Below are 18,280 nucleotides of genomic sequence, written 5' to 3' on the forward strand. Positions count from 1 at the left end.
TTGTACAGCGCAGTACAGTAGCTCTACCTCAATGCATGTGAGCCTATGTGTGTGGGAAGTGTTACGTTCTGTGCTATGCCAGTAGTGCTCCTGTAATGTGTCCATCAAAAATGCTACTGTACAGCTCTGTGTGTTTGATTCTCTCTCTCTCTCTCTCTCTCTCTCTCTCTCTCTCTCTCTCTCTCTCTCTCTCTCTCTCTCTCTCTCTCTCTCTCTCTCTCTCTCTCTCTCACACACACAATGTATGTATGTATGTATGTATGTATGTATGTATGTATGTATGTATGTATGTATGTATGTATGTATGTATGTATGTATGAGCTAGGCATATCTGTGCCTATGTGTACATGTTTGTGTGCAGACAAAGCATTAATGACATAGATATGGATTATTGATTATGGTTCTTTATGAGCTCCATGCAGTCAGACACGACAGCACCTAAATCATAGCCACAAGCTCCAATAAAAAAAAACAGCTTTTTGTGCGAGTTAATGTGTGTGTCTTTTGTGTGTCTGTCACCTAGACTGTACATGTGTCTGCACCCCTCTGCATGTGTGTGTGTGTGCATGTGTGTAAATCAGCTCCGCTGTGCGGATATTTACTGCTGAGGGCTCCCGAGGTCCACGCACGCCGCCCACTGCCATGATAAATTACCTATTGTAAATGAGATGCCTCTATAGTTTATATACCATACTCCTCAGTGCATTTGCACCCATTTCAAATGCTCAGACTTTGCTTGACTCTCCTGCAATATTAAAGCAACAGTGAACATATGGAATAAAGGTCCAGAACCGCAGAAAAACCTACTCATGTGCAGTGGTTACTCATAAATCCTAATAAATGGAAGGTGAAAAGTACATAGAAAGGGTAAAAAAGTGCCCCCAACAGAATATAATGCTGGCTGGAAAGTGGACTAAAGGTGTTTGAACAATATGTGGCCATTAGTGTTGGGACAACTGATCAGGGTCAAATGGACATGTATGTTTGTAAAAGTCCACACAACAGTTGCACGTCTCTTTGATGATAAGTGAGACTGCTTTGGCAAACAGGTCCTATGAAGCTGATAGGAATGTAATTTCTGTGGGTAGTGCATCATGACATAGTGGACAAAGAGGGCACAAGCAAAAAGTCAAAAAGCCATAAAAAATTATGACAGTGTGGGGAATAATAGGTCACCAAACAAAAACATGAAAAAAAGATCTATCTCATGGTGTTGCAGGAAGAAAACTCAAATGCTCCAGTTGCACAAGCACACCATGAAAAAATGAAGGGAAATTTGTCAGCATACATCACATCCATAACAGGATGCAATGCTGCTGTGCAACACTTTATAATGTTTACTGTTGGTGAAACTGGTATTCCCTTCTTCTGAATTGTATGCCAAATGCATAATAGAATCGAATAGAATAGAATAGAATAGAAATGCTTTATTAGTCCCAGAGGGAAATTCTTGAAGAAATGAATGTGGCTGCCATGCAAGGTTTTCAATCCATTCACTGGGAGCAGTTTGGGGTTCAGAGTCTTGCTCAAGAACACTCCAACATGTAGACAGGGGGGATTGGCAATCAAATCCACAAACTTCCGATTGAAAAACGACCACTCTACCAACTGAGCCCCATCCGCCCCAGATACTAAAAGATTACAGGCTCATATAATTCATGCACTTCATGTGTGTTTTCCATGGTAAATAGGGATATTATCACAAAAGGTTTCCAAACACGCAAAAAAGCGGTGTGAGTGAACAGTTTCCATCCTGATCCCAGTCTGCTCTCTGGGATGTACTAGGTAGCTCCTCTTGTCTATTTAAGTTATTCACACACATATCACATGTTAATATCCCATAGAAATGCCATTGGGACCATGACTCTGTTAAAAATTTCATGGCAACGCATGAACCAGTTGTTCGACATTCCCATCACACGTACTGACCATCATCACTGTCCATTATAGCACATCACCAAGGACTGGAACATCTAGCTACCTTTAGAATATATGCGTTAAATGATAAATCATTACATTTTCAATTACACTATTACTGCAGGAAATGTATTTGTTGTTGTTTTCATGACAGTGTGATGCTTGTTCTATCCAGATTTGGCCACAAAACACAAAGGCTTAGCTATTGTCTACATTCTACAGTAAATTAGGTGATATTACACTGGATGAAACATTAATGGTCTCTATGGAAATATTAGGCCGCAGCAGCTAAGAGCAAGGGATACAGATAACAGCAGAACAAACAGAGATGACAGAGGCGAATATGACAGCCGAATGCAGTGAAGATAATGCGGCAAATCAATAAAAGCGAAGCCTCTGACCAGACTTTCCCAGTGCACCTGGTCCTGAGATTGTATCTGTCAGTGCAGGGCTTTGATGGGTGTGATATCAGATTTCCACAGGAAGACAAGGTGAGAGGCAGAAAAACACTTACGCACTTATTCTGTCACTCTCACCCTCCTCTTCTGCACTGCATCACTTATCCTCATCTCTGCGCTCTTAAAAAAAAAAAAAAAGGTAAAAGCTGTCTCATTCATCTTCATTACAAGACAAACGCCATTTCCACAGCATTCGCCGTCCTCATCCGTCTCGCTTATATTTGTTTTATTTCTCCACATGCTACCGGCCCTACAGTGGAGTTTATGCATGAAATTTCAGGTTTGTATAGGGGGGCTTGTACGAGAGAGTCTTTGTGTGACTTTGTGTGGTCCTGGCTGCTTTTATCAGTGCAATCTGAGAAGCAATCTAAATGCTGACTGCAGTGAAATGAATGACGTGAGGAAGGTGGCTGCCCTCTCAGAGAGAGGGAGGAGGAAACATTAGTGAATGAGCAAATAAAGAACAGGGGGGTGTTCCAGGAAGAAGGTTCAACAATCTCTGAGTCTCTCCTGAAGTCTGAGTCGACTCACTCTGACATGGGAAATTCAGAGTTTCCAGTTCCAGAACTAAATTTGTTTAATCAACTCTCAGTATGTGAACCTTGCGTGCACAACCACAATAATAAGCCACCATCAATGGAGCCCCGAAACCACCAGTCACTATGGCAACAGACCGAAAATCGAGTTAGTTTGCCGTAAAACTCCCAGCGCTGCAGCAGCGGAGGGGAGAGACGACTGGGAAAAAGTTGCTGCCAGAGTCAATGTATATGTTTGAACGCATAACTCCACTGACTTAACATTTAACTTAATATCGCAGCAGACAGGTACACATAATAAAGATTTTAAATCTGAATTTCATTTAGGTGCAATCCAACAGAGAAAGGCGACATGGAAGCAGCCTAAATTGAAATATAAAAACGTCTTTCAGAATGAAAAGGCTTATATGTATATATGCTCTGAATGTACCTCATTTTGATTTTAATTTTAGTATTTAAATTGATGTAGGCTATTAGATAAAAAAAAATATTTATTCAGTAGCTACTTCAAGTAGTAATTTAAAGCAGTAACAAATTGTTGTTTGAACTCGTCTTGTTAATATCCTCCTGAGTAGATAAATACAATTAGACATTTTCAATAAAGTTGAGTCGTTTAAAATGTGACGATGTGTACATCAACCTGTTCATTTACTCAGCTGCCCCCAGTAATACACACCCACACGTGTATACACACACACACACACACACACACACACACACACACACACACACACACACACACACACACACAGTGTATGAGCCTTATTTCTGTTAGCAGTGTGAAAAGTGCCTTACATTTGATTTCTCAGTGCAGGAGTCAGGAACTGGTTACATGGTTGGACAGGCAAGATGTTTGTGCTGATTCTTTTGTCTTAAAGGTGTCTGTTTGGCAAAAAAAAAAAAAAAAAAAAAAGACCAACCCAAAATTGGCAAATCAGTCAATTATTCAGTATTCAGTATGATAGATTGTGCCATTTGGCTGCACATGATTTTTTCTTGTGGTTAGTTTGGCTGATTATTCGTGATTGACACTAGGCTGGCACAATCGCTGTCCAGAGCCAGGATGTCTCTCCATCTGGCCTGCCGTCAAATATGACTGTAGAGACGATTAAAAATAGAAAGAAAGCGAAAGGGAGGCGTACGAAAATTATTGGAGTTTGTTGACCCTCAGCACATTTGTGGTTCGGCCCAATTTTCTCCCTATGATTGAGCTATTGAACCAGAGAACTCCCTGTACCGCGGGGGAAGTTAGTTTCGTGGAGTATGAATATTAAATACACACACTGAGAAGCACCAAAATGACTGTGATACCTGAAGCTAAAAAATGCTAACAAGCATTTTCAAACTTAACTCATAGAGCTCATAGAGCTTGGTATGGAAGTGTTTTGACCACGTTGAAGAAATCTCACACGCATTAATAAATTCTATTAGTTTCCATACACACTGCAAATACCATTATAACATAAATCCTCATCTGCTCTTCAAATGAAACCTTTTTCTTCAAATTTTTCAATTTAGTCAAAATGTACCACTTAAACACGATCAAATCTAATGTTAGTCATAAATATAGAATTTCAGTTTACTTTTCGCCAAATAAAAAATGTAACATCAAATGTCTTTAGTTTTTTGTTAAATCTCTGTGGCTGCATTACATATTCACATTGTGCTAGAACAGACACAACTGGAGTTCTTTGTCCCAAATGAATCAGTGTTTCCATTTGTCTCAGACTTCCTGCGAGAGCACAAATAAAAATCCTAAGAAATATAAGATGTGGAGGTTGTCACCTCTGAGACTGCTGACCCTGCAAGTTTTTAATGTCGTCCCTGCTGGCGGGCAGGTGGATTTCTTTTCTCTACGTCAGCGTCTTTCCTCTTTTAACTCTCCTCTCTGTCTCTTGATGACCGAGCTCTGACTGGGGACTTTAACGGTTAACATTAATTAAATCAATAATTAATGGTAAAGTGTTTCTGAAGAATGGGATACAAGTTTCCCATAAATCTCACTCATTTCTCCTGGTAAGTTTGAAGCTTCCTCATTCTCTCTGTTGTCAACCTATGGGTTTGTTTTCTCTTCCACTTTGCTGAGGAGTCAGAACACGTTAGAAGAGAGTCCTCATTTGGCCTCTTTTCAATCATCTGTCATTGTAAGACCCTTGGAAAGCTCGACGGATGCTAGAGGATCAAGTCTCCATTCTGCTTTGTGAGAACCAAAGCCATTATCCAACAAAATCAAATCCACAAACAGAAAAGAAATGCAGTGTAGAGATTGCAAGAAAACTCAGCAATGTCCCTGCATACACTGCTTTCTAAGAATTAACAAATGTGATAAGAATTTGATATTAAAATGCCAGATGCCTCTAAACCATGTCTTCTTTCTCTCTCACTCTAATCTCTCTTCATTTCCTCCCTCTTTACTTCTAATTTTCATTTTCTGATCATCTCTCTACTCAGCGCCTCCCCCTTCCGTCTTACCCCATTGGAATCTAAACGAGGGTGATTTATTATTGCGTTTCTCCTTTCCTGCTGAACCACCATTACTGTCAAAGTCACAGCCGAAACACTCGGGCTCTTTTTCATTTTACAGTTCCCGACACACACACACACACACACACACACACACACACACACACACACACACACACACACACACACACACACACACACACACACACACACACACACACACACACACACACCTGTAAATCTGTAAATAGCTCTACCTTCACACAGAGACATGCACGAACATGCAAAATACGTCAGCTAATTAGAATGCTATCAGTCCATTAAATGGCCATTATCATTTGTTATCTCTCACACTGTCATGCTTCGTAATTGGGTAACTGCACCAGCTAGAAGTGCAGATCACTCACACAATTATTCTACAGAAAGGGCAAAGTGCACACTTTGGGTTAAAGGAATATATGTAGAGAGACCTTTAGATTCTAAAATTGATATGAGCCAAGGAGGAAGGCAGATAACTGACTGTAGAGGATGTTGAACTCAACGCTCAGGGGCACATTGGAGGAGGAGATTTGATGGATGAATTCATTAAGATCTGGGGAGACATGCACACATGACATGCATCATGATCTAGAGATGCATGTGGGAGAAGATGGAATCAGCTCTGAAGTGAGACACACAAATGTTGCGAATGCTCACACGGGGAGGAATGCAAATGTCGTCTCAGGCCTTTATGGGTGAGACACAACATTTTCCATTATATATTGATACCACTGTATTTATCAAATGTGAAAAAAAATGTGTGCATGAGTTAGGTGATATACTCTATTGAGATATAACTGATGTTTCTGTATGTGCACGTAAATCCATACACACAGGGAGACACCTTTAAAGGCTTGGATTGTTTTGCATTTTAGTGACCATCACCAGCCCTCCCTGAAGTGTGTGTATGTGTGTGTGTGTGTGTGTGTGTGTGTGTGTGTGTGTGTGTGTGTGTGTGTGTGTGTGTGTGTGTGTGTGTGTGTGTGTGTGTGTGTGTGTGTGTGTGTGTGTGTGTGTGTGCGTGCAAGCCTGCATGCCTGTGTGTGTTGGAGGGTTACTAAGTACACAGTCTACAATGGCACCATTGGTCTAGATCTCCACCAGAGATGCAAATAACCAGTGTTTTTTTCAACTATGCCCTGTGAGTCCTGGAGGGATTCTACACATCTGTGGGTCTTGTCAGGAGTCGTATTAATTTTCACCCATGCAGGTGGGGCTACCAATAGGATCCTGAGGTCTGGTCCAGGCAGGCATGATAGACTCCCTCAGACCGATGCCAGCCCAAGCCACGGGCCACAGGACGCGACGCCCAGACACCCGGGGGACCTCAGAGAATGGCCTTAAGCCCGAAGACCCAGAAGCACAGCAACCGCCGCCCTCAATGCCCATCCAGAAGGTGCAAGGCAAGGGGGTATCCCCCCCCCCCACCCCAAACCCCACATTTAACTTAACCTACATACAGTATATACCTGAAACAATGTCTGGTACTTGTTATGTACACATCTACCTTATGAGGCAGTCTGTTCAGCTTTATTTCAAACTTTCTCATGTTAAGAAAACAAGTGGCAAATGACACTTGACATCCATAGCTTCATTTAACAAGAATAATTTACCCTGTAACATGAGATCTACTGCATGATCTTATGTTTCGATGGACTCACTCAGAGTATTTGTTGTTGATTTCACTGATCTTTAGTCGTTAATACTCTAAAATTCCATATTTACTTATCATCCCTCAAATTGATGAATCATTTAACGTCTTTAGTTTCTTTTTTTCGTCTTGGAAACAGGGTGATACATCTGAAAGTGTTTATGCAAGTAAATAAAGCTATACTGGCTTCCATAAGTAGCTTAACTGGTATATGATGACCTATTTCTCAGCTCAAGATTGTAGTTTTTAAACAAAACTCAAGCAATGACTGTGACACAACACCATGGCACAACTGTTACTGGTACTGTCTGCTGGTAAAGCACCTGCTGAGCAAACTAAGACTAAGCTCAACCCAGCTAGATATTTTGGTGTGGGCTAATAACATTCAATATGGGCAGAACAAGAAGCAAAAGAAAAAACAATGGGACCTGAAACATTCTTTCCTATCTGATTTATAAACATTTTCAAAAACCGAGAAATACAATTTCAGTAACAAACACTTCCCCTTTAATTTCCACAAAGACAAGCCACAATACACAGAGGTCCTGAAGTCTAATTCACTTGTGTCCAGTGGAATAAGATAATGAAACAATTCTAGACTCTGAACAAAGCAATTTCCAACTATGAGTACTTATCTCCAAATCTGATTCGGGTCACGAGCTGAATGAAAATACAAAGACAGATGGGACAACAGCAGCATAAAGAACTAGATGAATATGAAGCAGACGAAGTGCAAGAAGGAGAAAAGAAATAATAAGGGAGAGGGAAAGAAAGACGCATAAGAAGTAAGTGTGCATGTGTAAGAGGGTGAGTGAAAGTGAAAGAGTGAAGGGGTACTCGGGGTGTGTGACATAGAGTCCCCTGAGTCCTAATTATCACTGTATGAATTATTACATCTGTAGAACATGTTCTCTCACACACACACACACACACACACACACACACACACACACACACACACACACACACACACACACACACACACACACACGCACACGCACACGCACACGCACACGCACACGCACACGCACACGCACACTGAGTCTCCCCTGGAGTCTCAGCTCTATCGCCTCCTTCCATACACCTCGAGACCACCCTTCACCTCAGGCATTTTCTCCTTCCTACTCTCCTCCTCTTGTCTGCTCATGCTCCTTCTCTTCCTCTCTCCTCCAAAACCAGATTCTTTCATCTCCAGTTTCCATTTTAGTCACTTTTACAGTTTTTTGTGTTAAAGTTGACAAGCTTTCATCCAGGTGTTGAAGGTATTTTTTGCTCCCCCTCCAGGATGGATAGTCATCACATTCAAAGCAGTGTTTTGTTCTGGTTTGTAATCGTGACAATGAAAATCAATTTTCTAAAAAATCAAGTGTTAGTATTTTCATCTGAAAAGATTCCTTTGGGCTTCTCTGATCTTGTTCCCTTCAGAAAATTTCAAAAAGCATTTCAAGTCATTTGGTGACAGGCTATAACTTGGTATTTTGTCCAGTGAGCATTTAGAAGTCACAACCAAGTATCAGTGGATTACTCTGATATTAAAGAAACACAATAACAGTCAAGAAAGCTAAGCAGCTACAACCCAGAGAGAGGATAAGCACAAAATGATATTTAGTACACCAGCCCTTTAAATGCACTTGTTGCAACTGCAAAAGAAAAAAAAAAGATTTTGTATTTAAAAAACATTTGATTATATTTTCATTCAACCAAATCTGTTCAGAAGTTGCACAATCATATATTTTTCATTGTTCATAGCGTAAAGATGCTGCTAATTTAAGTTTTTTATAAGGTACTCCTGGGATGTACCGCTCTGCAAGAATATGTGCTGTTAACAAATAAGGCACACTGAATATAATTTCTTTAAAGAACTGTATGTATGTTTAGCACATATTAGCTTGGATTCGATTGTTGTTATAACTAGTGTTAGTTTGGATGAAAATCTGAAAGTTACCAAATGAGGTCACTTGCCTGACATTACATAGCATGATTCTTTTTTACTTTTTTTTTATCAATTTCTCCTGCAGATTTACGTCACGCTTTGTTTTGGAAGATAACAAGGCTTCCCCAAATATTATTGTAGCTACGATTAGATTTACTGAAACTTTTGTAAATCAGTATGTTATTTTTCTTTCAGTTTTAGAAAAGTTCTTTTGACACTATCTATCACTGGTCACACAGAGAAGGGTGTTTGTTTTGACTTTTTTGGGACACGTACACACAGGCACATACAGTTGCACACATGCACATGCACGCACACACACACACACGCAGGTAACTCACCTGATATGGATATAGAGTGACCCCTCCATTAGTTCTGTTGAGGTGCTGGTGTGCCTGCAGAGCAGCTGCATTCAGCACTGATACACTCCCATTGTTACTGCTGTTGCCGGCAGTGTTGCTCGGGCTGCTGACTCCCGTCACTGCTTGCTGTTGAGAACCAGCTCCTTTTCCTGAACTGGGGGAGCCATTCCTTCTCTCCAGCCCACCTCCAAGCCCCAGGGAGCTCGGCTTGGACCCCAGTCTGTGCCCGGAACTTTGCAGTTGAGTGTTTGCAGGAGTGCAGGGTGTTTGCCCAGATGAAGGACTCCCGTGGCTCGGTACCGAAGATCCATGACTCGGGCTGGGTGTCGGGGTCTGGCTGGGGCTTGGCGCAGGGGACTGCGAGGACAAAACAGCAGCAGCTGAGGAGGAGGATGAAGGAAGAAATGGAGACGGCCACTCCCTTGACACAGGACCTCCCTGCGCTCCAGACGCTCCCAATGAGCCTGCTGGCCCTTGAGATCCGTACCTCCCGAATAAGGCTGGAGGGGACGAGGTGGGAGATAAATCCCACTGGTCGAGGGTCAGGACCATGTGCACGGCTTCCTGTTTCAGTTGCGTGAGATGGGTAGCGCAGACATCACAGCGGCTGTCACGCTCGTTCCATGCTCGTCGAGAGCTGTTGGGCACCTGAAGCTTGTCATGGAGGAGGAGAGAGAACGAGGGATCCTGGAAGGAGAGAAAGAGAAACAAAATGCTGGGTTTTAGACTGGTGACTGAAGGAATGAATGAAAACAAAATGAAGCAAGATGAGCTCAGTCAGATTGTAGGAGTAGAGGAGATGAAGACACAGTAGCTGAGTTGAACAAGCCTTTGCAGAGAGTCTAACAGATAAAGGTGCAACAGAAAACAAACCGCAAGGAAAGTCATCAAAGACAAACAACCTTCTACTTTTTCTTTCTCCGTTCCTGCTTCTCAGGTATGACATTTGCAGCGGTGCCACCCAACATTGTTTTTATATGACTTTAAATAAACCTTCATAATATATAACTATACACTTTTGATTAACCGTAAAGAAACGTTGCCTGATAAGCACTAAAAATATAAAAGGACTCCACTTTTAATGCAAGGTTAATTGCTTGACCATCAATTTTTAGCACAAACAAATAATGAAGTTCATTTTACCAAAACACCCAAAGTAAAACCAACCAGCCTCTTCAAACATGAGGTCAATCACTTGACTATCAATGTTCTGCTGTAAGAAATGGCTGTGCTTACTTCCCATAAAAAGCCAATAAAAATTATGTGATGAATAGTGAAGTGCTCAGAAAAAGTGACATTAAGTGTTCCTTGATCATTCATGTTTTTTCAAAGGAGTTCAACAGCATTTAAACTCGCACATAAAACGGCACTTCATCAGTAATTATTAGACATCAAGTCATTGAAGTAATTGTCAACAGTAACAAATACTTTTCCTGACTTTTTTTTCTTTTTTGCATTTTCTCCTTCAACTGATGTTCTTCTTGCAGTTCAATCTATATTCATTTCCAGCTGTTTTGCTAAAACAGATATTACTTGATGAATCAAAAGTGAACAGTTGATATGAACAGATGCAGACAATATTGATGCCCTAATTTGCATCTGTCAAATAAAGTTGTCTTTAAAAACCAAACGGACAAAGTTTACTTCACCAAAGCTCATCCTCACAACATAGAGCCTAGTGGCATTATGACCACAAAGGGATAAGTATGTTAACTCCCAGAGGTGTTGAAAAAGATTAAAGCTTTGCTTAGCTTAAGAAAAATGTCTTTTAATAGACAGAAGCCCTATTTAAAGACTGGTGTGAGAAGATAGCTTGTACAAATAACTTTTCAAAGTGTGTTGGATTATAGGGACATCATTAACATGCAGCTTCATCAGCTCCACAATGTCTGGACTCTGACTTTAGGACCAACTAGTGTGAACTTCATGACCTGCTTGCACGGCCTTTATTAAGGATAATCAGACAACAGCACTGGCTTACATTTGTTTACAAGGTCACGTTGGTCATGTCTCTTTTCACACATCTGCTGATTTTTTTTTCTCGGTTTTGGGTCCATTGGATCAGTTTCGTATTTGCATTTGTGTGAGCAATTACTGCGAGTGTTCTCATGCGTGCAGATTGGGATATTTGCCCAATTTGTTTGTGCAGTTATGTGTGCAGGGGTATTTTGTGCATGTGCAGGTGTGGGTTTAATGTGTGTATATGCTTTTACAGATTAATTGGAACCACTTGCACAGAGCAAAGCCGCTCTAAATCGTCTGCCATGACTCTGTGGTCTAAATATCAGAGTTAACAGGCAAAGATAGTTGCACACGCTAACACGGATCTGTGTCTAAACCTCATTTGTTCCCATGAGTTTTTTTATGTTTATTCTTTTGTCAATTTTTCCATAAAGCATTAAGCACTTTGTCTGACAAAGCTCGTTAAATGGAAATGTGTTTGCTAATAAAACGAGGTGTTCCTTTGTGCCCTTGAGACAAATGGCAGGGTTAAGGTGACTGACTATCACGTAGTGATGTGTTTGTCATTTTCAGTGTAGGTGTCAGTAAATGTATGTCTGCTCTGTAATTCAACAAAAGATCTGTTCTAGGTGGTAGCGCCTGACTTAGTAGCTATAACAAGCCTACTGCTTTAAAACCAGCCTGAATCCTCTGGAGCGCTTAAGCATGTAAGCTTTCTGCACTGGGGCAAGTTATACTGTTCACGGTTAAATATAAAAGTCTTATTCTAGATTTACTTGGGTCACACTGTGAAAAACTATCCAAGAGGAAATGCATGTAAAACTCACTTTGTGTGTTTTTAGTCTCCTTTTTCTGTACATACTCCTCTGTGCTCCCTGACCTAAAGCAATTTCTTTATGGTCACTACTGAACACTGACAATGTGTGAGGTGATAGAAAACTGCCATCATCGGAATATCTCAGGGCTTTTCAACAGCGTCTCCTTGTAAACATTCAGCTGTTTGAATGACTCAAGACATTTTCTCATTAATGGGAGAGCACACGCATCAGTGTCAACAGCTGGTTTACATGCTGGTACTTTTATGTAGATACCTCGGTGTTTCATGCTGGGAAAAGAGCTGTACACAAAGTGTTAATCAAAGTGATGGGTATGCACTCTTTGTTTACTGAAGTTTAATCAATACATGACTGAAGGAGATGTGGAATTTGTTTGTGTGTCCAATCAATAGCCCTCTGATGGACATCTGTTAGTAGATTCAGACAGATGTTTGGTTGTGAGACAGATGACTGACTGAGACAATAGAAAATCATGTTGGGAGAACTGCCCTTGATTCATCAGACAGCGTGTACTCCTGATATCCCTGACAAACAAAACAGCTTTGTTACTGGAAACTATGTATCCAGAACATAGTGGCAAGATTCAAGCTGGATCAGTGTGCATGGAGAGACAGCCCAGTGGTTGGGATAGTGTACAGGAACATCTGTGCCCAGTATGGACTAGAAGGTCCCAAACCCCAGTGGGACATCCCCCCGAAGGTGGTTGAAAAACGGCTAAGATCCTGTGGGACTTCAGTTTCCAGACTCACGACCAGCTGCTGGCTAACCAACCGGACATTGTGGTGGTTGACAAACAGCAGAAGAGGGCAGCAGCGACAGATGTGGCACTACCAGCTGACAGCAACATCAGAAAGAAAGGACACCAAAAGGTTGAGAAGTACCAAGAGGTGAAGGAACAGCTGGAAGAGATGTCGAGGTTAAAGTGGACATGATTCCCACTGTGGTAGAAGCACTCGGGGTGGTGACCCCCAAACTAGGAGAGTGGCTGCAGCAGATCCCAGGAACAACATCTGGAGCCTCAGTCCAGTAGAGCGCAGTCGGAGGAACAGTCCCCCTTTCCTCCGTGTGTGTGTGTGTGTGTGTGTGTGTGTGTGTGTGTGTGTGTGTGTGTGTGTGTGTGTGTGTGTGTGTGTGTGTGTGTGTGTGTGTGTGTGTGTGTGTGTGTGTGTGCGCGCGCGTGTGGTCGGCCTCTTTGGTGGGCCCATCATGCCAATAGTGCAATAGGACACTGAGACTTTGAAAGTACAGTCTGTAAACGCCCCAGAACTCTCCTACTAATAACAAGCCTGTAACTTGTCCTTAATCAATATACAGTCTGTACGCAAGTGTACACACAGCAGTGTGTCTTCTAAAAGTAAAATGCACCCTCTCAATGCAAGAGCTGCCTGCTTGGCTGTGTCAACAAACCACAAGACCACAGGATACACACATACACTCCAGGAGCTCAAAAGTTGGCCAGCTCATGAGCAGCATGTGTGTTCTTATGGATAAAGAGTATCTTGTTAGTTGTAAAAAAAACTAAGTCGTATAATGAACAGAGTATATGTGATGGTTAAACATATGCTCACACACCGTAATATAAACATGTATATTTTTGCCAAAACATACCACTGTCACTCTTTAAAGTACACATGATGATACACACTCTCCTACTTCAATCCTGAGATACAAGTTCATTTTAGCAATAAGGCAAACTAGTTCACTTAGTTACAGTCACTTAGTACAGTTTATTTTAAAATGTGTCTGAGAGTGCCACTGTAAATTCAATCTTCCCATTAATTCTGAATAATATCCATAATGTTGCTGTTTGTTTGCAATGACTTGGAAACATGTCATCTTTGCCTGAGAAAAGGAAACATGTGATCTTTCTTGAAAACTTTTGACTTCTCTATCTTGTTAGCACACACACACACACACACACACACACACACACACACACACACACACACACACACACACACACACACACACACACACACACACACACACACACACACACACACACACACACACACACACACACACACACACACACACACACACACACACACACACACACACACACACACACCGCTGAAGCAGCATTTAAGTGGATACGGTGTATAGTCCTTGACTTGAGGGTCTTGTTGTTTCAAATGAGCTGAGATTTGAGAGGCAGCCAACATGCCTGAGTGAAAGAAAAGAAAAAAAGTGGGCTGTGTTTTTATAAAGAATGAATGAGAGCAAGGGAGTCAAGGAAATAGAGACAATTTTTGCAGACTGTTGATGAATACTGGTGGAATATTGAATCACTGACTGGGATCTCTCTGTGAGCCTGTTTCAGCTACTGTCCTCTCTGTATCACATCCCTTTTCTGACTCAACTTTGAGATGGATCACATAACATCAAGTTTATCTTCTTCAGATCAAAACACACGTTCTCATCAGTCAGGTATTATGTTGCTGAACAAGCTCAAATTCAATCTTGGAAATGCAATAAGATTAACATAACACAAATCTTACTGGGAACCAATTCATTTGACATTTGAACAGCTTTGAAGTATCTGACTGACAAAGGTTTGCAGTATTGTAACACCATTTAATAAGACAGTAGTGTGAGATTATTCATTTCTGAACTGTTACTTTTCTTACCTTTTTAATAGGATTTAATCTAATCTAGTCTGTTGAAGCCATTTTCTCACCTCTAAGTTCATCTGTATTCATTGAGTGACTCAATCAGCCTCAGCACCGCGGATAGTCTGTGTTTGTTTCATTTCCCTTGACACGGGTAGACAAACAGCTTCAGCTCAGCATGTGAAGTGATAGGCAGAGAAAACACATGGAGAGGGAGATGGCGTCCAACTCAACTGAAACGTGACCTCAGCAACTCTGTCGATCAATCAGTGGAGCAATGACTGTGTGTGTGTGTGTGTGTGTGTGTGTGTGTGTGTGTGTGTGTGTGTGTGTGTGTGTGTGTGTGTGTGTGTGTGTGTGTGTGTGTGTGTGTGTGTGTGTGTGTGTGTGTGTGTGACCTGGACACAGAAGGATGCTATTACTAGGATTTGATGAGAAAAAACTGCACGTCCATGTTTGTCCCACACTGTTTTTGTGTACGTGTCTGTATATGTGTTTATGTATGTGAGTGCACCGGCCATAAAGGATTCTGGAAAATGGGCTGTCAAACATAACAAGACGCATCTCTTCTATAACCACATGCCCACAGAAACATGGGAAAACCTATTATGTCCAGCACAGAGAGTCCAAGCCAATCTTTTGACCCACCATCTGTCATCAAGTCCATATTTGTCAAAACTTTCTTCCTAGAGTACTCTTTTCTCTTTTAGCAGCAGTCCATGGCATCACATTCAAAACAAAAGAAACAGAAGAAGATGGCAGATTAGAGGCGAAAGACTAAGAATTGAACCGTTTCATCTTTAATGCTCTTCCAGATAAGTGAGAAAGGAAGGTAAGTTTCCCTTCCAACCACTAAACCCTTCCACCTCCTCTCCTCTCTGTCCTCACTCATCTCACCACAGTTTGCTCCTGCAAAAACCCGCTAATATGTTTAAGCACAGGCCTCTCCCAGTCTGGGATCAGTGAATTCATGCAGAAGAGATGCAGATAGTTTCTTACACCTGCTCTGACAACACACGTACTCAAGCACGCACAAAACCATGTGCACACACGAACAAACACACACCTTAAAGAATGGGGGGCTATAAATTTCAGCCATGCTGGTGGCTCATGATCACCTACACTGCTCTTATGATGAACAATGACAGTGTTTGTTTCTGTGTGAGTGTGAATGATTGAGTCAGGTGTCTATGCGGGCGCAAGGTCAATAAATGACATCACACACATCAAATGCATGAACGGTCTCACACACACACACACCCACACACACACACACACACACACACACACACACACACACACACACACACACACACACACACACACACACACACACACACACACACACACACACACACACACACACACACACACACACGGGACAAACGTTACACTCACTAAGGTCAAGCACAGTTCTCTGTCACTATGTCGCCAATGGTTTCTCCCGTGAGGCCCTTCCCAGCACTCCCATCTCTTCACCATTCCATCCAACATTTCTCCAAATGATGCATGTGCCATTTCCTTTGGTGGAATAAACGCTATGACTTTCAATGACTTTGATTCACCTCAGGACAAGTCAAGAATTACAACATGATTGTGAACTATGAACAGAGGAATGCAGCCATCCCCCAAATTCTTTAAACAGCAAAAATCACAGTTCGTATTAAAAATGGCACACTGCATGAGAAAGGAAGATATAAAAGGCGAATACATGATATAAACTGAATTACAACCTAAAAAACAGAACACATTTAACCAGCTGTTGATAACTTATTGACACTGAAACAAAAAGAATAATTACAAAATTTACCATAAACATATATAAAAACTATGCCTAAAAATGCAAGATGAATTATGCTCACCTACTGATATTCAACTATGAAGGATAGATTCCCCTGGTCAGAGAAGGGGCAGGAGTTGGGAATGATGGAGTTGAAAAAAACCATAGCATTTCTGTAGAACGTCATACTGACAGAAGCTGCATGCTCAGGGAATTTATCATAGAAGAATATTCATGGTGAAGCATAGTCAGAAATACGGGTGAATGTCATTTATACATTCAAATTAAAAGAAGAAAGGAGAAATTAGCATTTGAGAAGCAAATTGGAGACATGACCCAAAGAGAGAAACTGCTGTTTAATAGCATTTTAGCAAATGAACACATGGAGGAAAAGTGATTAATACTTTCCCAGACTTTTTCCTTTCTTTGTTTCCCTGCAGTGACAAATATTTCTGCATAGCAGTATGTGTTTTATGGGTTTTATTCTTGCTCATTTATGCCCTCCCTCCTCCTCCTCTTCCCCCTCCTCTCCTCTATGTATGTCTCCTGTAATCACCTTCTTAATTGGTCATTCCTTCATATGATCCAATAATGGGTGTAGGAGTTAGATTGTGGAGGACACACACACACACACACACACACACACACACACACACACACACACACACACACACACACACACACACACACACACACACACACACACACACACGGACATGTTTGCACACGTACACACAACCCTTTGTGATGACGACACGTTATATTTATAACAAGGAAATAAAGCATTAAAATGTTTGTGTTGCCATGACAATGTGGAACTTAATTAGCATAATCAACTAACTAGCAATAGGGGGTGTAAATTACTTGCTGCATCCTGTGTGATTGGAGCCTTTACAGTGTTCCTCTGTCCATATTTGTATGTGGATGTTTGTACAGCATGTATATGAACTATATATGTTGGATGTGTTCGTGTGGCTTCATACTATCAGTAATAATACAGGTGTCAGTTGTGATGACATACAAGACATTTTTGTACCCACATACACACACATGAACTTAAATTGATCTTTCAAAGGAGATCCTTCACTCAGATGGCTTCTCAAATCAGTGTTTATTTTCCAATGAGATTAGCTCAGTAAGGAATTAAAGACAATAGTAGTGTTTGAGCCTCCACAAGCATCAAACTAATAAATTCTCAATCAAATTTCAAAATGGACAAAACATTAAATGGGAACTATTAGATTAAATACAACATCAGATGTCTTTTCAATGTGTTTCTCCATTTTAATGATCAGTGTGATAACATTTTGACCAAGACTCGTTAAATAAGAATTAAGTCGGGCCAAAAGACGGCTTGGATATTTAATTTGCAGTCAATTTTGAAAGATTTTAACACAACTGATGTCGCTCCTGATTAGCAATGAAGGCTGACAGCTTACCTGAGCACATGAGTGCTCACCACAACTTAACTGAACTTCATGTGTTTCTGTATTTGAAATACTGAAATGTTGTGTCTGTGACAACACATTCACTGTAGAATAAACTTGTTTTTTAAAGTTGGCGGGAAGATGAATAAATATGTTTCAGTCTATGCCGGATCAAACTGATGGTTTTTAACGGTTGACTTTTGTTTCAGGGTAGGGAAGGATGTGCTATTTCTATATTTGTAAGACTTCTAATGCTAGGTCCAACAACACTTTGCACTGTGGGTTAAATTTGTAAAGTTGTAAG

General features: G+C 41.1%; 1 protein-coding gene across 1 annotated transcript in view; it reads right to left on the reverse strand.

The window, feature by feature from the left end:
• kif26ba (kinesin family member 26Ba) overlaps nt 1-18,280 on the reverse strand; it is a gene marked incomplete at both ends in the record, with an annotated part of 84,011 nt that overhangs the window by 48,331 nt on the left and 17,400 nt on the right. Inside the window, one exon of the mRNA XM_080458071.1 lies at nt 9,339-10,046. Within this exon, the coding sequence (XP_080314197.1) occupies nt 9,339-10,046 (708 nt within the window). The remainder of the gene's footprint in view (nt 1-9,338; nt 10,047-18,280) is intronic.

The sequence above is a fragment of the Lipophrys pholis genome (genome assembly GCF_963383615.2).
Source record: "Lipophrys pholis genome assembly, chromosome: 2".
Taxonomy (NCBI): Eukaryota; Metazoa; Chordata; class Actinopteri; order Blenniiformes; family Blenniidae; genus Lipophrys; species Lipophrys pholis.